General features: G+C 36.8%; 2 protein-coding genes across 2 annotated transcripts in view; both read left to right on the top strand.

Annotated features, from left to right (window-relative positions):
• The first annotated feature begins 3163 nt into the window (after window positions 1-3163).
• Window positions 3164-9504, top strand: LOC103460876 (oocyte zinc finger protein XlCOF6.1-like). The gene is made up of 2 exons (XM_017303516.1): window positions 3164-3384; window positions 8250-9504. The coding sequence occupies exons 1-2, from the start codon at window positions 3321-3323 to the stop codon at window positions 9461-9463; spliced, it is 1278 nt and encodes a 425-aa protein (XP_017159005.1). The 5' UTR covers window positions 3164-3320; the 3' UTR covers window positions 9464-9504.
• A 4362-nt stretch (window positions 9505-13866) lies between these two features.
• LOC103460875 (zinc finger protein 853-like) overlaps window positions 13867-18392 on the top strand; it is a 16070-nt gene continuing 11544 nt past the window's right edge. The window contains exon 1 of the mRNA XM_017303515.1: window positions 13867-14069. Within this exon, the coding sequence (XP_017159004.1) occupies window positions 14006-14069 (64 nt within the window). The 5' untranslated portion in view covers window positions 13867-14005. The remainder of the gene's footprint in view (window positions 14070-18392) is intronic.

Raw genomic sequence — 18392 nt, forward strand, 5'->3', positions numbered from 1 at the left:
AAAAACCGAATTTAACTAACCACATGAGGATTCACACAGGTGAAAAGCCCTTTTCATGTGTGACCTGTGGAAAAAGTTTTAATATAAACCAAAATTTAATTAGGCACAAGAGGATTCACACTGGTGAAACGCCGTTTTCATGCGAGACCTGTGGAAAATGTTTTATGCGAAAACAGGATTTAACCAGTCACATGAGAACTCATTCAAGTGAAAAGCCGTTTTCATGTGTGACCTGTGGAAAATGTTTCCGTCAAAAACAAGTTTTAATTCAGCACAAGATGATTCACACTGGTGAAAAGCCGTTTTCATGTGTGACCTGTGGAAAATGTTTTAGTCAAAATCAGAAATTAATTAACCACATGAGGATTCACACTGGTGAAAAGCCATAGAGGTATTTTCCACAGTAAATGGCTTCTAAATGGTAAAATTCTCTTATTTGTTTTTGGTCCAACAGTGACACCTAGTGCTCAATTTGTTGTTTTGTTGGAAGAGCGGTACGCTTCTTCTTTGTGTGTTTTTGTGTCGTGCTGCACTTCCTGTTTCTGCTGGGTGATGAGTCGTCATGGAGTCTTGAGGAAACTTTAAGACAAGTTTAAATTGCCGCCCTTGGAAAGCAGCATGAGCTTTGGGCGTGTGCAGTTGTGATTTTTATGGAAAATGTCATTTGTTTAGGAAGTAGTGGAACGCAGTTTATTTGTTTAGAAATGAGAGTTGTGTATGCTGACGAGTTCAGGACAACATATTCTTTTGTGTGTGTGTGAACATTATGTTAATTTTATTCAAGAGTTACGCATGTTCAACAATTCTGTATCTTTTTATTTCATGCTACACTTTCACGGTATCTATGACAAGAAATGAGATTAAACTACATCCGTTTTTAACTCCCTGCGTCTGGCTGTTTATGTGGCCGCTGCATCCCTGTGTGGGCTGCATWGAAGTTCACTATAGAAAGTATTTAGTGAAAATTAGTTATGGACTTAAGGGCTTTGTTGCATATAAAGTTTTATGCAATTTTTTAAATGTAATAATTTGGGTCTCGACATTTGATTACTTGGAGATGTGCCTCCCTGAAACCTTTTCCTTGAGAGATACATTATTTTTTATATAACTTGTGCAGCACAAACATGAAATCTGTGGAGCCTCCAATCCACAGACATTGATCTGTTTGCTGTTGTCATTCTGCCGCCCTGAAATACTTATACATTCAATACTGGAAACATTAAGAGGATTTGACCGGACATGAACTCCCTTCCAGAACCTTCTAATGACGGACAGAGGGATTGATTTGCATTTTACTGCAGAGTAGGGATCTGCGATATGGCATAAAATTCATGTCACAATATATATTTTGATAATATATATCCTCCTCTTATGAAATATTAATACACTCAATGTTTTGGAAAACCGTGTTTGGTGACTGACTTTTATTTGTGAGGATTAAGTGACTAAAGTAGGAAACAGACCGATTCTCTTGAGCTTTGGGCATGCGCAGTTGTGATTTTTAGTGGAAAATGTCATTTGTTTAAGAAGTAGTGGAGCGCAATTTATTTGTTTAGAAATGAGTAGTGATGGGTAGATGAGGCGTTTCGACACATAGCAAAACTGTAGATTCTGTGTCGATAATGTGTCACTCAATACTGACACCTGCTGGACATTAAAAATTCCTACTGGCAACGTAGTGATTTGATGACCTCCTAGTCTATGCAATAAGATTTAAGTCTTTGTATTTTATTGAATATTATTTATTGTATTATGTCATATCTTTAGTTAAATTCTAAATATATTTGATATACAGTCAATAAATAATGTGAACTTGCACAATAAAGTGAAAATTTAAGTGAAAGTGTTTGGAATGAGGATGCTTGTGGACTGTTTTTTCCCCACAAATCTTTATTAAATAAAAGTTTTTACAACATTTTGAAATTTAGTCTGTTACGCTTTTTTGACAAAACTACTCCTGCTGTAGAAAAAAATTAAGTAAACTCTACATTTAGAGCGAACCCTTGTTTTTCTCAGGGGTTGCGTTCCGAAAATAACCCCTGATAGGCGAAATCCGTGAGATAGTTACCTTTTAGTTTTTACAATTATTATACAGCATAATTAAATACTCTACATTGAAACCAAATAACAAAATCTGTTTTCAGGTCAGCGGATGTGCGTGTGCATCAATCGGGCATTAATGTGATCCGGAGTCATGTCATTAAAGCGTCTCCTCCAACCTGCCCCACCAGATTCACAGCTGTATCTACGGCAGAGCGACGGATCTCATCAAACGAGCCTCCGGTCAGGTTTTGCTGCCTCTGGTCACAGTTTTTTATGCCTTAACGTTATTGGCACTTAGGTAGAGAAGAAGCACGGAGACTGTTTTTACCAAATCATACGGTCAATCAGGACGCAGAACACTGTGGGGGGAAAAAACTGCACAAAAAAATCTGCCAAGCAGCGAGACTGCGAAAGGTGAACCGCGTTATAGCGAGGAATCACTGTATATGAAATAATTTATAGAAAGCAACTGAGTAATTTGTAGAATGGCTGCATATCTGAGTTTATCTAGGTGTATCTGGGACTTCATTCTCATGCCTGGCCTCATAATGCCTCAACATTGAAAAGGTGGATTTATTTAAATAAGACAGTTTAGTCAAACATATGCGACACTTAACCTGCAGAACATAATATGAAAGTAAACTAAGAGTCAATTTCAGCTGAATTTAGATTCAGATAGATCAAATAGAAACTGACAAGAACCGGATGAAACAGCAAAAATTAAAAAATTATTTTCCAATATAAGATCAAAATGGTCCCACACAGTGGAAATCTTTCCTTTGAAGCTGCTCCATAGTTGACGCTGTAAAAGATTAAGAATTCGTTTGGCAAATGCTATTGACAGATTGACAGATTCTCTTCTTTCTAAACACAGTTTGGCGCGTTAATGTCATTTTGAAACAGTTCCGGTATCGGTCACGTGACTTGCTGAAACCAATACGCGCACCCATAGACATGTATTGATGTCTATGCGCGCACCGACACGGGTTTTGGTCTATAGGCTCCCCGGTGTGTTTCACTGTCCGCAACTCGCACTGTATGAGAAATATTTAGATGTGATGACCGTATAAACCACAAGGTGGCGGTAATGCAACCATATGAATGCCGACAGTCATAAAACCCCAAAGAAGAAGAGAAGGATGAGGAAGCGGAAAGAAGATGGCGGATGGTCTGTTTTGTTGAATATTCGAGTGTTTCTTTAAACACGTTTATCAGTTAATCCTGCTGAAGCAACTTTCACAGAGTTTAAAGAAATAATAGTAAATTCGGAGGAAGAGATGGACGATCAGCGCAGACTGCTGGATTTCTCCCGGACTCCCCGGATAATCTTACACCGGATAGGTAGGAAACACCAGCGTTTGGATGAAGGTTAAGGTCTAAATTTCTGAAACCTTATTCACCAGGATCATTTTAGTAACTGCTCCCTTCCCGTATAACTGATTTTTAACAGGCAAACCCTACAAGGAAAAAAAGTACTTTCAAATATACTTACATTAGTGTAAGTATATTTTAAGTTACTAAGTGTTAAGTGTACTACCTATAAATACGAAGTATACTAAAGTATTCTTGTGCCAATTTTGACATAACTTTAAACACAGTTGAATATAATTGTACAAAAATACACTTTTAAGAAATATATTAAATAAAAGTATACTTTGAGTGATCAAAATAAGTATTTGCCCAAGTACAAATATACACTTGCTCAAGTGTACATTTAAAAGATATTATAAATAAGTTTCAAATACCTTTTAAATATATTTTGTGTATAGTTTAAAATGTATGCTCAAAAGTTAATTTTTTTTAATTCACTTAACACTTACTTTAAGTTATTAATTTCAGTATGTTTTAAATTACATCTTGGTGCATACTTTAGGCTAATAAAGTATGCCTTTTTAGGTGCCTTAATACTTTTTACATTTTTTGTTAAAATGGCAAAGAATAAAAAAAATAATAATCCTAATAGTGGAACTTGATGTAATGTTTAACAAAAATAATGTATTAATGTCTCAACATATGAAACATTGACAGTTTAGTAACAGGTTCTACAATAAAAACAATATTTGTCCTTAACACTAAATGTAGCGGGTATCTTCAGTTTTACATCCCTCTGAATATGATCTGTTGTTTTCAGTTTTTTTAACTAAAACATGGAAGCTGTCCAGTGGCGCAACTACACATTATTCAGGTGGATGCGAAAACATAGAGCGACGCCCTCCCTCCGAGGCTACGATTCGTGAAGGGTAAAACTTGCTACATTTACCTCGTTATGTGCGCGAGGTGAAGGAGCGTAAGGCGTGCTGAAGTGAATGGGAAGACATCATCGGTGCGCCGCCCCCTCCAGACGGGGTTTTGGCGCCCCCTCTGATGCTGCGCCCCTATGCGTTGCATACCCTGCTTACCCACTTTTTGCGCCACTGAAGCTGTCTTTACCGAATCCATTTTCAGATGTATGACGTTAGATCAGATGGTGAACGCCATTAGCTCCAGTTCACACTCCAGACCAGATGGTGGCGGTATTGCACACTCTGTTTTTTTTAAAAAGCGCCATAAAAAAAGAAGGAAGGAGCCATGAGCCAAAGAAGATAACAGACTCTGCTCAAATTTGCCATTTTTACTCACAGAATATTACTTTAAAAATAGGGAGTCTTGATAGTAGTAGTTTTGGTAAATTCAAGCTTGTGACGTCCTAGTCCGAGTTAGACGAAAACACAACTGGACAAGAACCGGATGGAAATGAAATGTGGGTCACAAAAGGAACCCGCAGGGTCGAAGGCTGCTAACGTGTTGCTAGCTGGTGGTAAGTTTGGTTCAAAATGCTAATTATCTTTGTTTAATATAAACAGTGCAGTAAAGATACAAGCAAACTTATGTTGGTTACAGAAATAATTATTTTATTTATTTTATAGTAATAATCATAAAAGTCACAATAACAATCATTCAGCTTGATGTTATAACTGTATAAAGGTTCTCTTGCGACTTAATAGGTTTCTTCATAAACTTAACCTGGTTTTAATCAAGCTCAGTATGCCAAAGAGACTGTGATATTGTGAGGTTGCTGTTATAACTCCTTCTTTATTGTTTTTATCTTCAGCATGTTTTTGCAGTCTAAGCAAATGAAGATGAAAGAGGAAGCCAGAGAAATCAGGTGTTAGGAAAACTAAAGACTTTCCTGTCTCAGAAGAAGCTCTGACTCCACCAGATCAACAACCAGCTCTGAGGATGAACCTTCACATTGTCTCTATGGTGGAAGGATTTTTTTTTTTAACTGAGCAGCTGGCCACAGTTTTAACAGTGAAAAATTCTCATAGACTGACTATTGACCAGCTCTCCAGTTAATGGGTCGGCAAAATCTCTAGATCCTAGGGCTTTTACTCCATGGATAGGTCCAAAAGATATCACTCTTCTCAATTATTAAGGCAATTAAGCGAGTAGCTCTCACGGTTGCCTTACCTCAATGATCACTTTTAACGGCAGCTCTCTGCCTTATAATAACGAGCACTTGTTGCAGACTATATAAATTTTAGTGGGTTGGCTTCAACCCCAGTGTGATTATTTACTCATCGCCAAAGAAACCTATGGAGCCACCATCTTCCTAGAACCATGCACATAGACTTTACAATAATAAGAAGCAACATCAGTAATTCCGGACTCAGAATTAATTCCAATGTCCACAATCATCAACAAAATTTAATATATATGTTTTATTAGCAGCTCTAGCAGATGACAGCAGCTTACTTCAAAAGGTTAACCCAGGATTGTTTACAGTTTAATTCAACAAACTCATTTCACAGATATAAAAGCTCATTTGAACTTCAATATAATCAAGTTTATAGTATAATCATGCACACTTAATTATATGTCAAACAGAATCGGAATACATGAAATACATGTCAGATAAAACCAGATTATATGTCCCATTTCTATATTGAACTACTTTTACTTCCAAGAATCAAAACACTTCTTATAATGATAATGCATGAAATACATCATTCCTTCAATTAAGAAAAATCTAAATACAAGACCACTCATTTCTCTCAGGCTCTGTTTTCTGAAAGCGCCTGGAATGATCTCATCCAGATTGAAATTCAACAAGAGCGTTACACCATCAAATAAAGTGTTACCAAAATGGTAATATATTGAAAGCACAATGTTATTAGTTTCACCTGTAAAGTGTGTTGTAATTGACCCTTCTGTGTTCCGGTAGCCTGATATGTTCACAGTACTGATGTGTGTATGAAGCATGTAATGTACAAAGTGGCAAAGCAGAATAATAAAGACATTAAGTAACTATAAAGTGTACTTCATTCGCAATTATAATTAACAAGAAGTGTAATTGTAGCATACTGTAATCACACTACTAATATATTAAATATGTAATGCCAATATACTTAAATTACACTCTAAGTATATTTTAAATGTAATTCTATCACAATAATAGTACACTCAATATATACTACTGTGATGAAGCACGTTTATATTACATATTAAACAATACACTAAGTTCAACTTAAGTATTCCCAAAAAATACATTGAAGTATGCTTAGTACACTTCAAATTATACTTTAATATTTAAATACTACTAAAGTACACTAAACACAAAATTAGTTGTTCCAAAATGTCACACTTTAAGGTAACTAATCCTAAGTATATTTGAAGTTTACACTTGATTAGTCTGACTTAAAGTATGCTCAAGTATGTTACAATTTAACATACTTAGATTATTTTTCACCAGGGAATTTTGTGTTTCTATATTTATATAAATATGTATTGATATTACAAAAGAATATATTTAAAACATTATAACTGGTTGTGTGCTTCTGTTTTCCCCTCTAAGAATAGTTAAATATGCTCAACCTTGTATCAGTCTTTCAAAATACTTTTAAAAAATAATTTCCTTGTAAATGTAACTATGATGGCTGTATTAATAAGGTTAACAGCAAAAATTGTGAAAATGTGTTTWGTATTTAGCGAGTTATGATTGATAAATACGTCATTGAGCCTGTCAAACATGTRAGGCTGAGTGGAGTGGTCGACCTCTCCAAGATGGCCGCCCTAAATCTCGTCAGCGACAATAGGCGAGAGCGGTCCATGAGGCGTCTGTTCTTTATATACGTCTACGGGGAAAAGGGGCATAGATGCATTCAGGGGCCCAGTACAGGTGGAAATTTAAAGCTACTTCATGGAAACACCGTTTTCAACTAATACACCCAGTTACATTGATAAAAGATGTTCAATGTCCAAAAAACGTAAAAATTGCTGTTATAGTTTATTTTTTTCAGTTTAACAAGCAAATAACAGAAATCAAGCGTTTCATTAGTGATGTGCCGAGTAATCCAGGAGGATTTTTATGAAACTCACCTAAACCCGAGCAGTTAAAGTTTTTATTTTTTAGTAATAAATCGTTGTCCATAGTGACATGGCGAGTAACAAGCCAATCACAACTCTCTCTCTCCTGTTTGTTTCCCGTTTTCTTTTTGATCCAGAATTTATGCATCAGAATCACAAACATCTTTTACTTGTTTATTCATTGTAAGGCTTCATGTTGTTTTCACGTTGCCTATTTTACATATATTGTCCCCTTGATGTCCCAGTAGAGCATATGAAGCACCGCGGTGCATCGGCTCAGGAGTCGAGTGATTGGATGGAGTTCCTCAGGGCTTCATGAAGCTTCATCTCACCATCACTACTTTTCATTGTTTCCTCTCCTGCTCTGGTCAAAACCCACAGGCCCAAACCAGTGCATGCTGGTCCAATACCAGTACCTATATTTACAGATAATGGACCCACAGTTCTTCCTGTCTAACTTTGGAAAGTAAATAACAAAAGAACAAAATCTTAACAATTATTAACCTACAAATAAACTCTTGTTTGTAAATAGACCCCAAAGTTATAAAGTGGACTAAAATCAAATTTTAATATAAATAAAAGTCATGGAAATTAAGTAATATCTTGATATTATAAAATTTATAACAATGCTGACTATAATAATTTTATAATAAATAAAAATTAATTTTTTAATATTTGTTCATTTGAGAATTCTCCAATTATCAGCTGAATTTGTTGACTGATCTGTCTCTCTGTCTACGTTCTTGAATTTTTAAGTGTGGGTTTTTTCATTTTTCCTTTCCGTCTTAAATGATGAACAATTTCTCACATTTACTTCAATAAAGTTAACAATTGCTCTTTTCCTCTGTTTTCTTGTCCAGATTCCCTGCGGTGTAACATTTATAACCAGGAGAGGAGATCCACTCTGGACCAGGAGGAGTTAAAAACTCTGCAGGTGAAACAAGAACAGGAAGAACCGGAAGATCAGATAAAAGAAGAGCGGGAGGATCTAGAACATCAGATAAAAGACGAACAGGAGGATCTAGAACATCACCAGATAAAAGTGGAAGAGGAAGAAGTTTACTGCAGTCAGGGTGAAGAACAGGTTCAGTTAAAACAGGAGACTGATACCTGCATGGTGGCTCCTATTGATGAACAAACATACCCCACTGAATCAGAACCAAACAGGAACCAAGTCATCTTCCAGGAAGCTGCTGAAGCTGAGAACCAAAATCAAGAAAGAAGCAAAACTTTTGCATGTGTGACCTGTGAAAAACGTTTTAGTCTAAAACGGAGTTTAACTCTGCACATGTGGATTCACACCGGTAAAAAGCCATTTTCATGTGTGACCTGTGGAAAAAGTTTTAGTCTAAAACCAAATTTAACTCGGCACATGAGGATTCACACCGGTGAAAAGCCCTTTTCATGTGTGACCTGTGGTAAAAGTTTTAGTCGAAAACAGCATTTAACGCTGCACATGATGATTCACACTGGTGAAAAGCCGTTTGAATGTGTGACCTGTGGGAAAAGTTTTTATGATAAACAGAATTTAACTCAGCACATGATGACTCACACTGGTGAAAAGCCATTTTTATGTGTGACCTGTGGTAAAAGGTTTAGTCGAAAACAGCATTTAACTCTGCACATGATGATTCACACTGGTGAAAAGCCGTTTGAATGTGTGACCTGTGGGAAAAGTTTTTGTGACAAACAGAATTTATCTCAGCACATGAGGACTCACACTGGTGAAAAGCCGTTTTCATGTGTGACCTGTGGAAAAAGTTTTAGTCAAAAACGGACTTTAACTGATCACACGTTGATTCACACTGGTGAAAAGCCATTTTCATGTGTGAACTGTGGAAAATGTTTTGGTGAAAAACAGAACTTAACTCGGCACATGATGATTCACACTGGTGAAAAGCCATTTTCATGTGTGAACTGTGGAAAACGTTTTGGTCTAAAACACCATTTAACTGAACACATGATRATTCACACTGGTGAAAAGCCGTTTTCATGTGTAACCTGTGGAAAAGGTTTCAATCGAATTGTTAGTTTATCTCGGCACATGATGATTCACACAGTTGAAAATCTGTAGAAATATTTTCAATGAGTTATTCTGTGTTTAGTTTCACAATAAAATTGATTTGGTTAAAAACTAGAATAAGCTAAAATTATTCCTCGAGTGATTCAAGTACCCTGATTTTTTAAATTCCTTGAGCAAAAATTATCTTCCTCGAAGCTTCACTAAGTTATATTTTATTATCTAATGCTCCGTGTTCCAGCTGGGTTTTTACTTGCGTTGCACAGAGCTCTCACTTCCGCCTGAGTTGTTGACGAAAGGTTAGTGTTAGCAGCATAATGTCCAGTTTTCAAGTTGGGCCTGGGAGGATTTTATTGATTGGTAATGATGTTCGGGTCTTTGTCGTTTATCGGGGGACCAATAAACAGCCTTTAAATGACTGGCCGATGCCTGTAGTACGGTAGTCTTTTCTCCTCTCTGAGCTGCTGCCTGGTGGTGGTTCAGAGCGAACGACGAGGAAGAGTAAGCACTGCAGGTGTATTTATACAGGTGAGAGAATAGACTGAGTACTGCAGGCGGATGAGCATTAGATAATTAACGTAAGTGTAGCTTTACGGACGAACCAGAATATTGATTTCATATCATCCCAGTTTCAACAATTGGTGGCGGAGCTCATCGTGGCGGCACGTAGCTGGTAGACGAGTTTCTGTTTGTGATGAATGAAGGTGTTAAATCCTTCGAGCTATTATTATTATGAGTTAATTTTCTATGCTACAGGAAAGTTATTGTTAGGGAAGCTCAACTGTAAAAATTTAACTGATTTTGATATGTGATAGTAATACTGCTGTTATGTTGGTAAATTCAATGTGTTACTTTATCCTTTTTGTAACAGATTACTTGATTAATCATAATACCAATAGTTTACTCGATTATTAAATTATTTGTTTACAACGGCCCTAAACTAGAATTAAAGACTGGAGGTATTTCTGGCATATTCTGTAGAAAAAATAATGACAAACTGTATTGTTATTATAAACATTCAATAAAATTACATGGATTATAACAAAACTGGGTGATAAATTGTTCTAGGTGCATTTAATGCCCTTATGGCTACTGGGTATAAACTGATCTTCATTTTGGGCCAAGGGGCAAATTTGGCTATTTTTCACTTTTATTCACATTGAATTTTAACAAACTCCTCCTATGGATTTTGACCCACTTTCTTCGTTTTTGGCCAGGATGCAGTAAAGGGGTGGGGCTTTAAAAGTTATCAAAAAATTAGGTTTCATAAATGTTCAGGTGGCATGGCAGAACAGTAAATTTGGCATAGTGGCTAACGCAAACAAAACGTTATGACTTTCATTTAAAAAGGCCAATTGGCACCAAACTTGGCATGAGTGATTGTGGTTGGATCCCTGATCATCCTATGTCATCCAAGCCCCTCCCCCTCTGAAAAGGAAGTGACGTTTTTCTCTTGGAAAGCTTAATCTCTGACCCGCTTGGCCTAATCAGGGTGATCTTGAGTCAGATGACAGAAAACAAGTTGGTCTCACTTGCCTTAAAGCGCCAAGAGTTTTCAGTAGAGGGCGTGGCAATGGAGATGTGGCGCAGTGACACGTTTGGCCATACGTTTGGCTATAAATTCCACACGTTTCAACCGAGCTGGACCAAAATCACTGTGATCGATCCTTGTCCACCACCTGACAAGAATGTAGTCCAATATTTGGTGGGTGTGGCCTAATTCCTCCACAGCGCTCCAAAGCTTTATGAAGAAATTTAAAAAAGTTTTACTCTATAGACAATGTAATATTCACTATAAACTAATTTTCATGCATAGATTTTTCTTGATTGTAGAAACTATGGTTGATTATTGTCTTCATAATTTGTTGTCTTTTGTCTTATATTTTTCTCTTTTCTTCTGCTGCTGTCTTCTATTATAGATTACCATGTTTATAATGTAACTAATTAAACCTCTATATATTTACTGTCTTAGAAAGTAAGTGGAAAATGTGCCTTTTCTGTGAAAATGTAGTGTTAGTGCTGAATGTTACTGCTGAAAATTGTAGAGACATTTAAATTCAGCTGCAGAACACTTGTTGAAATGAAATGAGAAGAAGCAGCAGAAAAAAGTTAATCTTCAAATCTGGTTACACTGCAAAAACTCTCAGCTAAACTGAACAATTTAAAATCAGTACTAACATCTCGGCTGAAAATTTTAAATATTACCAAGTAATGATTACAAAGGTAAATAGTATGAGGTCATATAATGAATAATTTCATTTAACACATTTAGTGCAGTAGTAAGAGTGCATATGTTAACATTAGCTAAATAAATGTTAGTGAGGCAATAGATAGTAAAAATACACAATTATTTAGTTTGTTGCCAACAACGTCACCTGGGACTTCCACCCAGGAATTGATTTAGGACACATGTATGTTTTTGCAATAGACACTGTTTAAAAGTTAAAATAATTTATTAAAATAAAAGCAGTAAAATTAAATAATACCTCCATGTGGATAAGAAGGAGTTAGAAAAACTAAACTGTTGCCGAGGCTTGGCGGTAGGTTCTGACACCGAAAACAAGACTTACGTGACAAGAATGTGCTGGAAGACAACCAAAGAAGAACTAAAACAGGAAGTACAATTGTTTATAAATGTAGCTTTGACAGATGTTTGGATAAGGTTTTCAGTAACAAAAAAACATGTTATGATCGATTAAATGCGCTGATATTTTTTTTTTGTGCCTGCCAAATATATAAGGCTATAAGTGGATATACGTATGATATATAAGTAGTGTGGAGTGAAAAATCTTTAAAAGATGATTTTTCAAAATAAGGGTGCTGAGAATCAAACGTTTTCAAAACACAAATGCTTTTAATAACATATGCAGATTGAGAGACACTTGACAATGTCAGAGTGGGCTCTGATAAAAGTAAAGTTACATCCCAGATTTATAGTCCTTACACAAGCAGGAGTGAAAAGGGACATTTTCAGCTGCTAGACATCGACGTCACTCAATTCCGAAAAACATCTGACAACCAAGTTATTTCAGAAACACAATGAAACCAAGAGGAAGTGTGACCTTCAAACAAAGGCTCAAAAAGATGTCTCAAAAGTGGAAGGTGTGATACACTCAGGTCAGAATTATATCTTTTAGTTATTTGCTTATTTACCAAGTGAGATGTCAAAATTTCCCCTATGATCAGCAAATAATCTTTTAGCTGACATTTGTTTTGTCCCTAGGTGTTAAAAGACTGACCTTTAGCTCATGTCTAAGCAACATCCTGCAAACTAAAACAGAGCAGGCCTCTTCCTGTCACTGCTCTTAACAGCTTTAAATAACTGCAGCAGTTTGCAGGTTTCAGAACCATTTCCTGTTAAAACTGCCCCTGAGCACAGCGACTCTTTTAATTTTTGGTATAATCTGCTTTGGTTAACAAATATGTATCGACTTCAAATAAAAGTATTTAAACCTTGATTTGGTTGTTTATTTAAAATGTAGTAAAAAAAAACAATGTTATTTGGATATAATATAGAATATATGAGCTTCATTTACGTTTAAGAAACTATATGGTAAGGTTACTATAATTTTATGCAAAAGTTAATCCCAGGCCTTTAAGAATCTCAAGGTAGCTTCCTATGATAAAACTAAGCAAAAATGAATATAAAAGAAAAATATTCACACCTTCATGAATGTTTTGGCACACTGATTAAGTTTGATGCTTCTGAGGTCAGGAACATCAGAAAGTAAATGATCAGACATGATTTTAATTTGACAGTGGAGCGGTCGACGGATCCAACATGGCCGCCCTAAATCTCGTAAACATAAACTAATACCAGACGCAAAAGCTTGAAGAAAGTGTGACAACATTGCCGAAACACGTTGTTTGAGCTTTTACGGTGTCCGTAGTTCTCCAGATAAGGGCGCGGAACAACCTCGTGCTTTCTCAGTGCTTAATAGGCGAGAGCGGTTCATGAGGCCTCTATCCTTATATTATATCTATGGAACAAAGCAGCAGAGCTCTTTATGGATATACGGATATAATAAGAAAGGTTCTTATCTGGTGAAGTGAAGAAACTGTAAAACATGTTGCGGGATGTAGGAGATACGAATCAGAAGACAATATTAACTTTGGATTTGTGAAAACTGGAATACTAATATAGTATTTGTTTTATTTAGATAAAGTGGAAGAAAATCCATCCATCCATCCATTTTCTGCCGCTTATCCGGGGTCGGGTCGCGGGGGCAGCAGCTTCAGAAGAAAATAATTTACGTTTTTCAAAGATGACTGACTATGAGAAATCTTTAGATGTGATGACCGTATGATCCACAAGGTGGCGGTAATGCAATGACATGAAAGCGACAGTCATAAAATCCCAAAGAAGAAGAAGAGTAGGAAGAAGACGAAGAAGAAGATGATGATGATGATGATGATGATGATGATGATGATGATGAAGAAGAAGAGGAGGAGGAGGATGGCACGCGGTCTGTTCTGTTGAATGTTTCTCTAAAATATCTTCAGTCCAGCTTTAACGAGTTTATCAACGAGCGGTTAACTGCTGCTGAAGAAACATTCACAGAGTTTAAAGAAATACCCGTCAAGTCGGAGGAAGAGATGGACGATCAGCGCAGACTGCTGGATTTCTCCCGGACTCCCCAGATAATCTTACACCGGATAGGTAGGAAACACCAGCGTTTGGATGAAAGTTAAGGTCTAAATGTAAAAGCTTTCTGTATGAAGATCATTTAGTAACTGTTCTTTTCCCTTATAAATGTTTTTTAACAGGTAAATGAACGCAAACATCACAATTACGCTGTTAGAATCGCTTATTTATGTAGAGAGGAAATGGAGCCAGTGACCTTTTTTATGGCTCTCCTCCTTTAACTATTGAGACTTACTTTTGAAAACAGGAGGAATATGAACAATGCAGCGCAAGGTTAGTAAAGCTARCAACATAAAATAATACCAGACGCAAAAGCGTGAAGAAAGTGTGACAACATTGCCGAAACACGTTGTTTGAGCGTTCACGGTGTCCGTAGTTCTCTCAGTGCTCATAAAGACACCAGTGGCGAGAAGACGCAGGGAGAGGGGGTACGGTGGCTGACGGGTGCAAATGCGCAGCAACAGTGAAAATATGCAAACAAGAAGAGACGCAAGCAAAAAGCAAATGCAGCAAACAAAAAAAGAGACACAAACAAAAGTCCCTTCTGCTTTGTTTGACCAAAACAGCAGAAGATGCCTCATCAGCACTGCGGGATATTGAATAAATAAATAACTTTAGTGAACCAAAAATATTTACAGCTATTACCAGACTTAATATCTGTGTTCCACCTCCACTCATAGGGCAAAACTATCTGGAGTTTTTAAATCAATTTGCCGGGAGCCAAAATATGCATCCCCTTTCTATTCTCCTCAAATGTTGATAAAAAAAAAACTTATACAAGCAGTTCTTGGAACTTCTCTGATTATGTAGAAAAAGTTATTTCACTCACTCTATTTCTCAAAGTTAGCACAGGGATGCATTTTATGGGCAATATGGATTTCCAGCCTGCCAAAATATGAATCCCATCTCTGTTCTCCTCAAATATTATCCTACTGATATAAAACTTATACCAGCAGTTCATGGATCTATTCTGGTTATGTAGAAAAAGTTATTTCACTCTTAACTCTTTATTTCCCCCAATTAGCACAGGGATGCATTTTTTGGCAATATGGATTTCCAGCCTGCCACAATATGCATCCCCTCTCTATTCCCCTCAAATATTATCCTACTGATTTAAAACTTAAACCAGCAGTTCATGGAACTACTCAGATTATGTATAAAAAGTTATTTCACCATTAACTCTTTATTTCCCCCAATTAGCACAGGGATGCTTTTAGCAGGCTGGAAATCCATATTGCCAAAACATGCATCCCTGTGCTAATTGGGGGAAATAAAGAGCTGAAAGGATTTCACCTTTTCTTCGTAATGACACTTGTTCTCTGAGCTAATGCTATAAGTTTCATATCAACAAGACTGATGCAAATATTTTCAGACTCATAAATTAAAATGCATTCCCTCCTATATTAACTGTCTAGAAAGTTAAGCATGATATAAAATGTTCTACATAATGGGTCTCTGTTGTAATGCTTTTAAGCTATTATGGTATCAAAAGACTAAGCAGAGAATTTCAAACCATTTGCAGAGAACGTTTACAACAGACACGGACTGAAAAAAGTTCGGCTCATTATGTGTCAATAAAAGTGTAAAAACCGTATTTATCAAGTTTTTTGCGAAATAAAACCCACCGTTTTAGGGATTACATGGCTAAGAAACGTGATAATGTCACAAATATCTTAAAAATTTCCTCTTCGGTCATATTTCAGTCCGTTTTCTCGTCAATATGCGAGAGCTTATGAACGGCTGTGTGCTTTGTAATATGCTCTTCATACATCGATATCAGAATATTCAATTCCTATTCTATTGTTATAGCCACTAAGCATATTTAAATTTGCTGAACTATGCATTAAAACATACTTAAATAATACAATTGTTTATAAATGTAGCTTTGATAGATGTTTGAATATGGTTTCCAATAACAAAAAAAATGTGTTATGATCGATTAAGTGCGCTGATACATCATTGTGCCTTCTAAACACAACGCTGAGTGGAGTGGTGGACCGCCGGTGAGCAGCATGCAGACAAAAGAAGGGGAAGAAGCTGTAGAGATTTTACCGTTCGCATTCTGTGTCATTTAACTTGCTGTTTGCAGTTTGTTGTCACCTTCCTTTGATTTGTGTGTGTGGAAATGCAAGTAAGTAATGTCAGAAGTTAAGAACATTGTTTATTAAGCCGAGTATTTAAGTTTTTACCCTTAATTGATAGCATGCTTTGTTCACGTGTGAACTTAATAAGAGCTACACAACGTGGGTTTTTCGTGCCGTGTATTTATTTAGAAATGGGATGTGTGTAACCTTAACATTGCAGTTATTTAGTAAGTGTGATATAACTTCAGTCATTTTATTTAGGCATTATTCAGATACTGTCAAAGGTCACATGTGGGGGTACCCCAAGGTTCAGTCCTAGGACCCATTCTCTTCAATATTTATATGCTCCCACTGGCTCAGGTTATAACAGGAAATAGGATTAGCTACCACAATTATACGGATGATACACAGCTCTATATCCCTGACTCTGAACCCATCCAAGAATAGATGCTTAGAACATATCAATGTGTGGATGTGCCAAAACTTTCTCCAGCTGAACAGAAACAAATCTGAAGTTATTATCTTTGGACCTAAAGAGGAGCGAACATGAATCAAATCACAGCTTCAGTTATTACAACTAAAAACCAGGTATCAGGCCCGAAACGTGGGAGTAGTGATGGACTCTGACCTGAACCTTCAGAGCCACATTAAGACAGTCACAAAGTCGGCCTTCTATCACCTGAAGAACATCTCCAGGATTAGAGGACTTATGTCTCAGCACGATCTAGAGAAACTCATCCATGYGTTTATCTTTAGCTGCATTGATTACTGCAACAGCGTCTTCACAGGTCTGACTAATAAATCAATCAAACAGCTGCAGCTGATCCAGAACGCTGCTGCTCGTGTTCTCACTAAAACCAGGAAGATTGAGCACATAACAGCAGTTTTAAAGTCCCTACACTGGCTCCCTGTAACTCAGAGAATAGACTTTAAAATACTGATGTTAGTTTATAAATCACTGAACGGTTTAGCACCACAATACATTAAAGATCTGTTATTACTGTATCAACCGTCTAGACCCCTCAGATCTTCTGGTTCTGGTTCTGCTCTGCATCCCCGGAACCAGAACCAAACGAGGAGAAGCAGCATTCAGCTTCTACGCACCACAAATTTGGAACAAACTTCCAGAAAACTGTAAAACAGCTGAAACACTGGGTGCCTTTAAATCTTAACTTAAAACCCACCTGTTTAGAGTTGCTTATGGCTAAATTAAGGTTAGAGCACAGGTTTTTATGTCTTTTTTAAAAATCTCTTTAATGTTTTTATCTTTACTTTTTAATTTCTTTTTATTTCTCTTTCTCACTGTTTCTGTTTTAATAATGTAAAGCCCCCCGGAAAACGTCCCAGTTAAACGACGTTTAACTAAAGTTCTACGGGGTTTAGAGTCCCAGTTGACAGCGTTCAACTAAAAACCTAGAGGTTGGAGTCCTTGTCAAACAGTGTTTTTGACTAAAGTGCCAGAGGGTCAGAGTCCCAGTTAAACGACGTTTAACTGAAGTCCTAAAAGGGGCGCTGGTTTTAATGTTTTTATATTTTTTTAAATCTCTTTCTCACTGTTTATTCACTGTCACTTGCTGTTTTTATTTTATTTGTGTAAAGCACTTTGAAATGCCTTGCTGCTTAAATGTGCTATACAAATAAAATTTGATTGATTGATTGACACAGATGCTGTATTACTATTTATCTTTTCTAGAACCACACAGTTACGTCAAATTAAGAAATAAACAGCAAGTGCAAGTTAAACCCACTGACGTGCCACTCTGCCTTTCTTTGGAGTTCTAACCGGACTCACCACCGTGATCTGAACATTTCCACTAGCGAGTTGCAGTCTGTATCTTTAAAGTATAACATTTTGTTGGGTGGTGCTGTGGTGATGCAGGGGCTTGGCACGACCCATGTAATGAGGCCTTAGTCCTTGTGGTGGTGGTCGCAGGTTTGATTCCTGACCTGGTAACATTTTCCACATGTATTCCGCCTCTGATTACCCTCTTTCCTGTCTAACTACTTGCACAAAGTCTAACCCTCCCTATTGTAATTCATAGGGGGCCCAGAATATGTTTGAAAACCACTGGGGGGTCCAGGAGAAAAAGTTTGGGAAGCACTGGTCCAGAGTGACATAGCGAGTAACAAGCCAATCACAACTCTCTCTCTCCTATTTGTCTCCAGTTTTCTTTTTGATCCAGCCATTGTTTCATACAACCAGATTAATCAGAATTTATGTATCAGAATCACAAACATCTTTTACTTGTTTATT

This window comes from Poecilia reticulata, unplaced genomic scaffold, assembly GCF_000633615.1.
Source record: "Poecilia reticulata strain Guanapo unplaced genomic scaffold, Guppy_female_1.0+MT scaffold_318, whole genome shotgun sequence".
NCBI classification, from domain to species: Eukaryota; Metazoa; Chordata; class Actinopteri; order Cyprinodontiformes; family Poeciliidae; genus Poecilia; species Poecilia reticulata.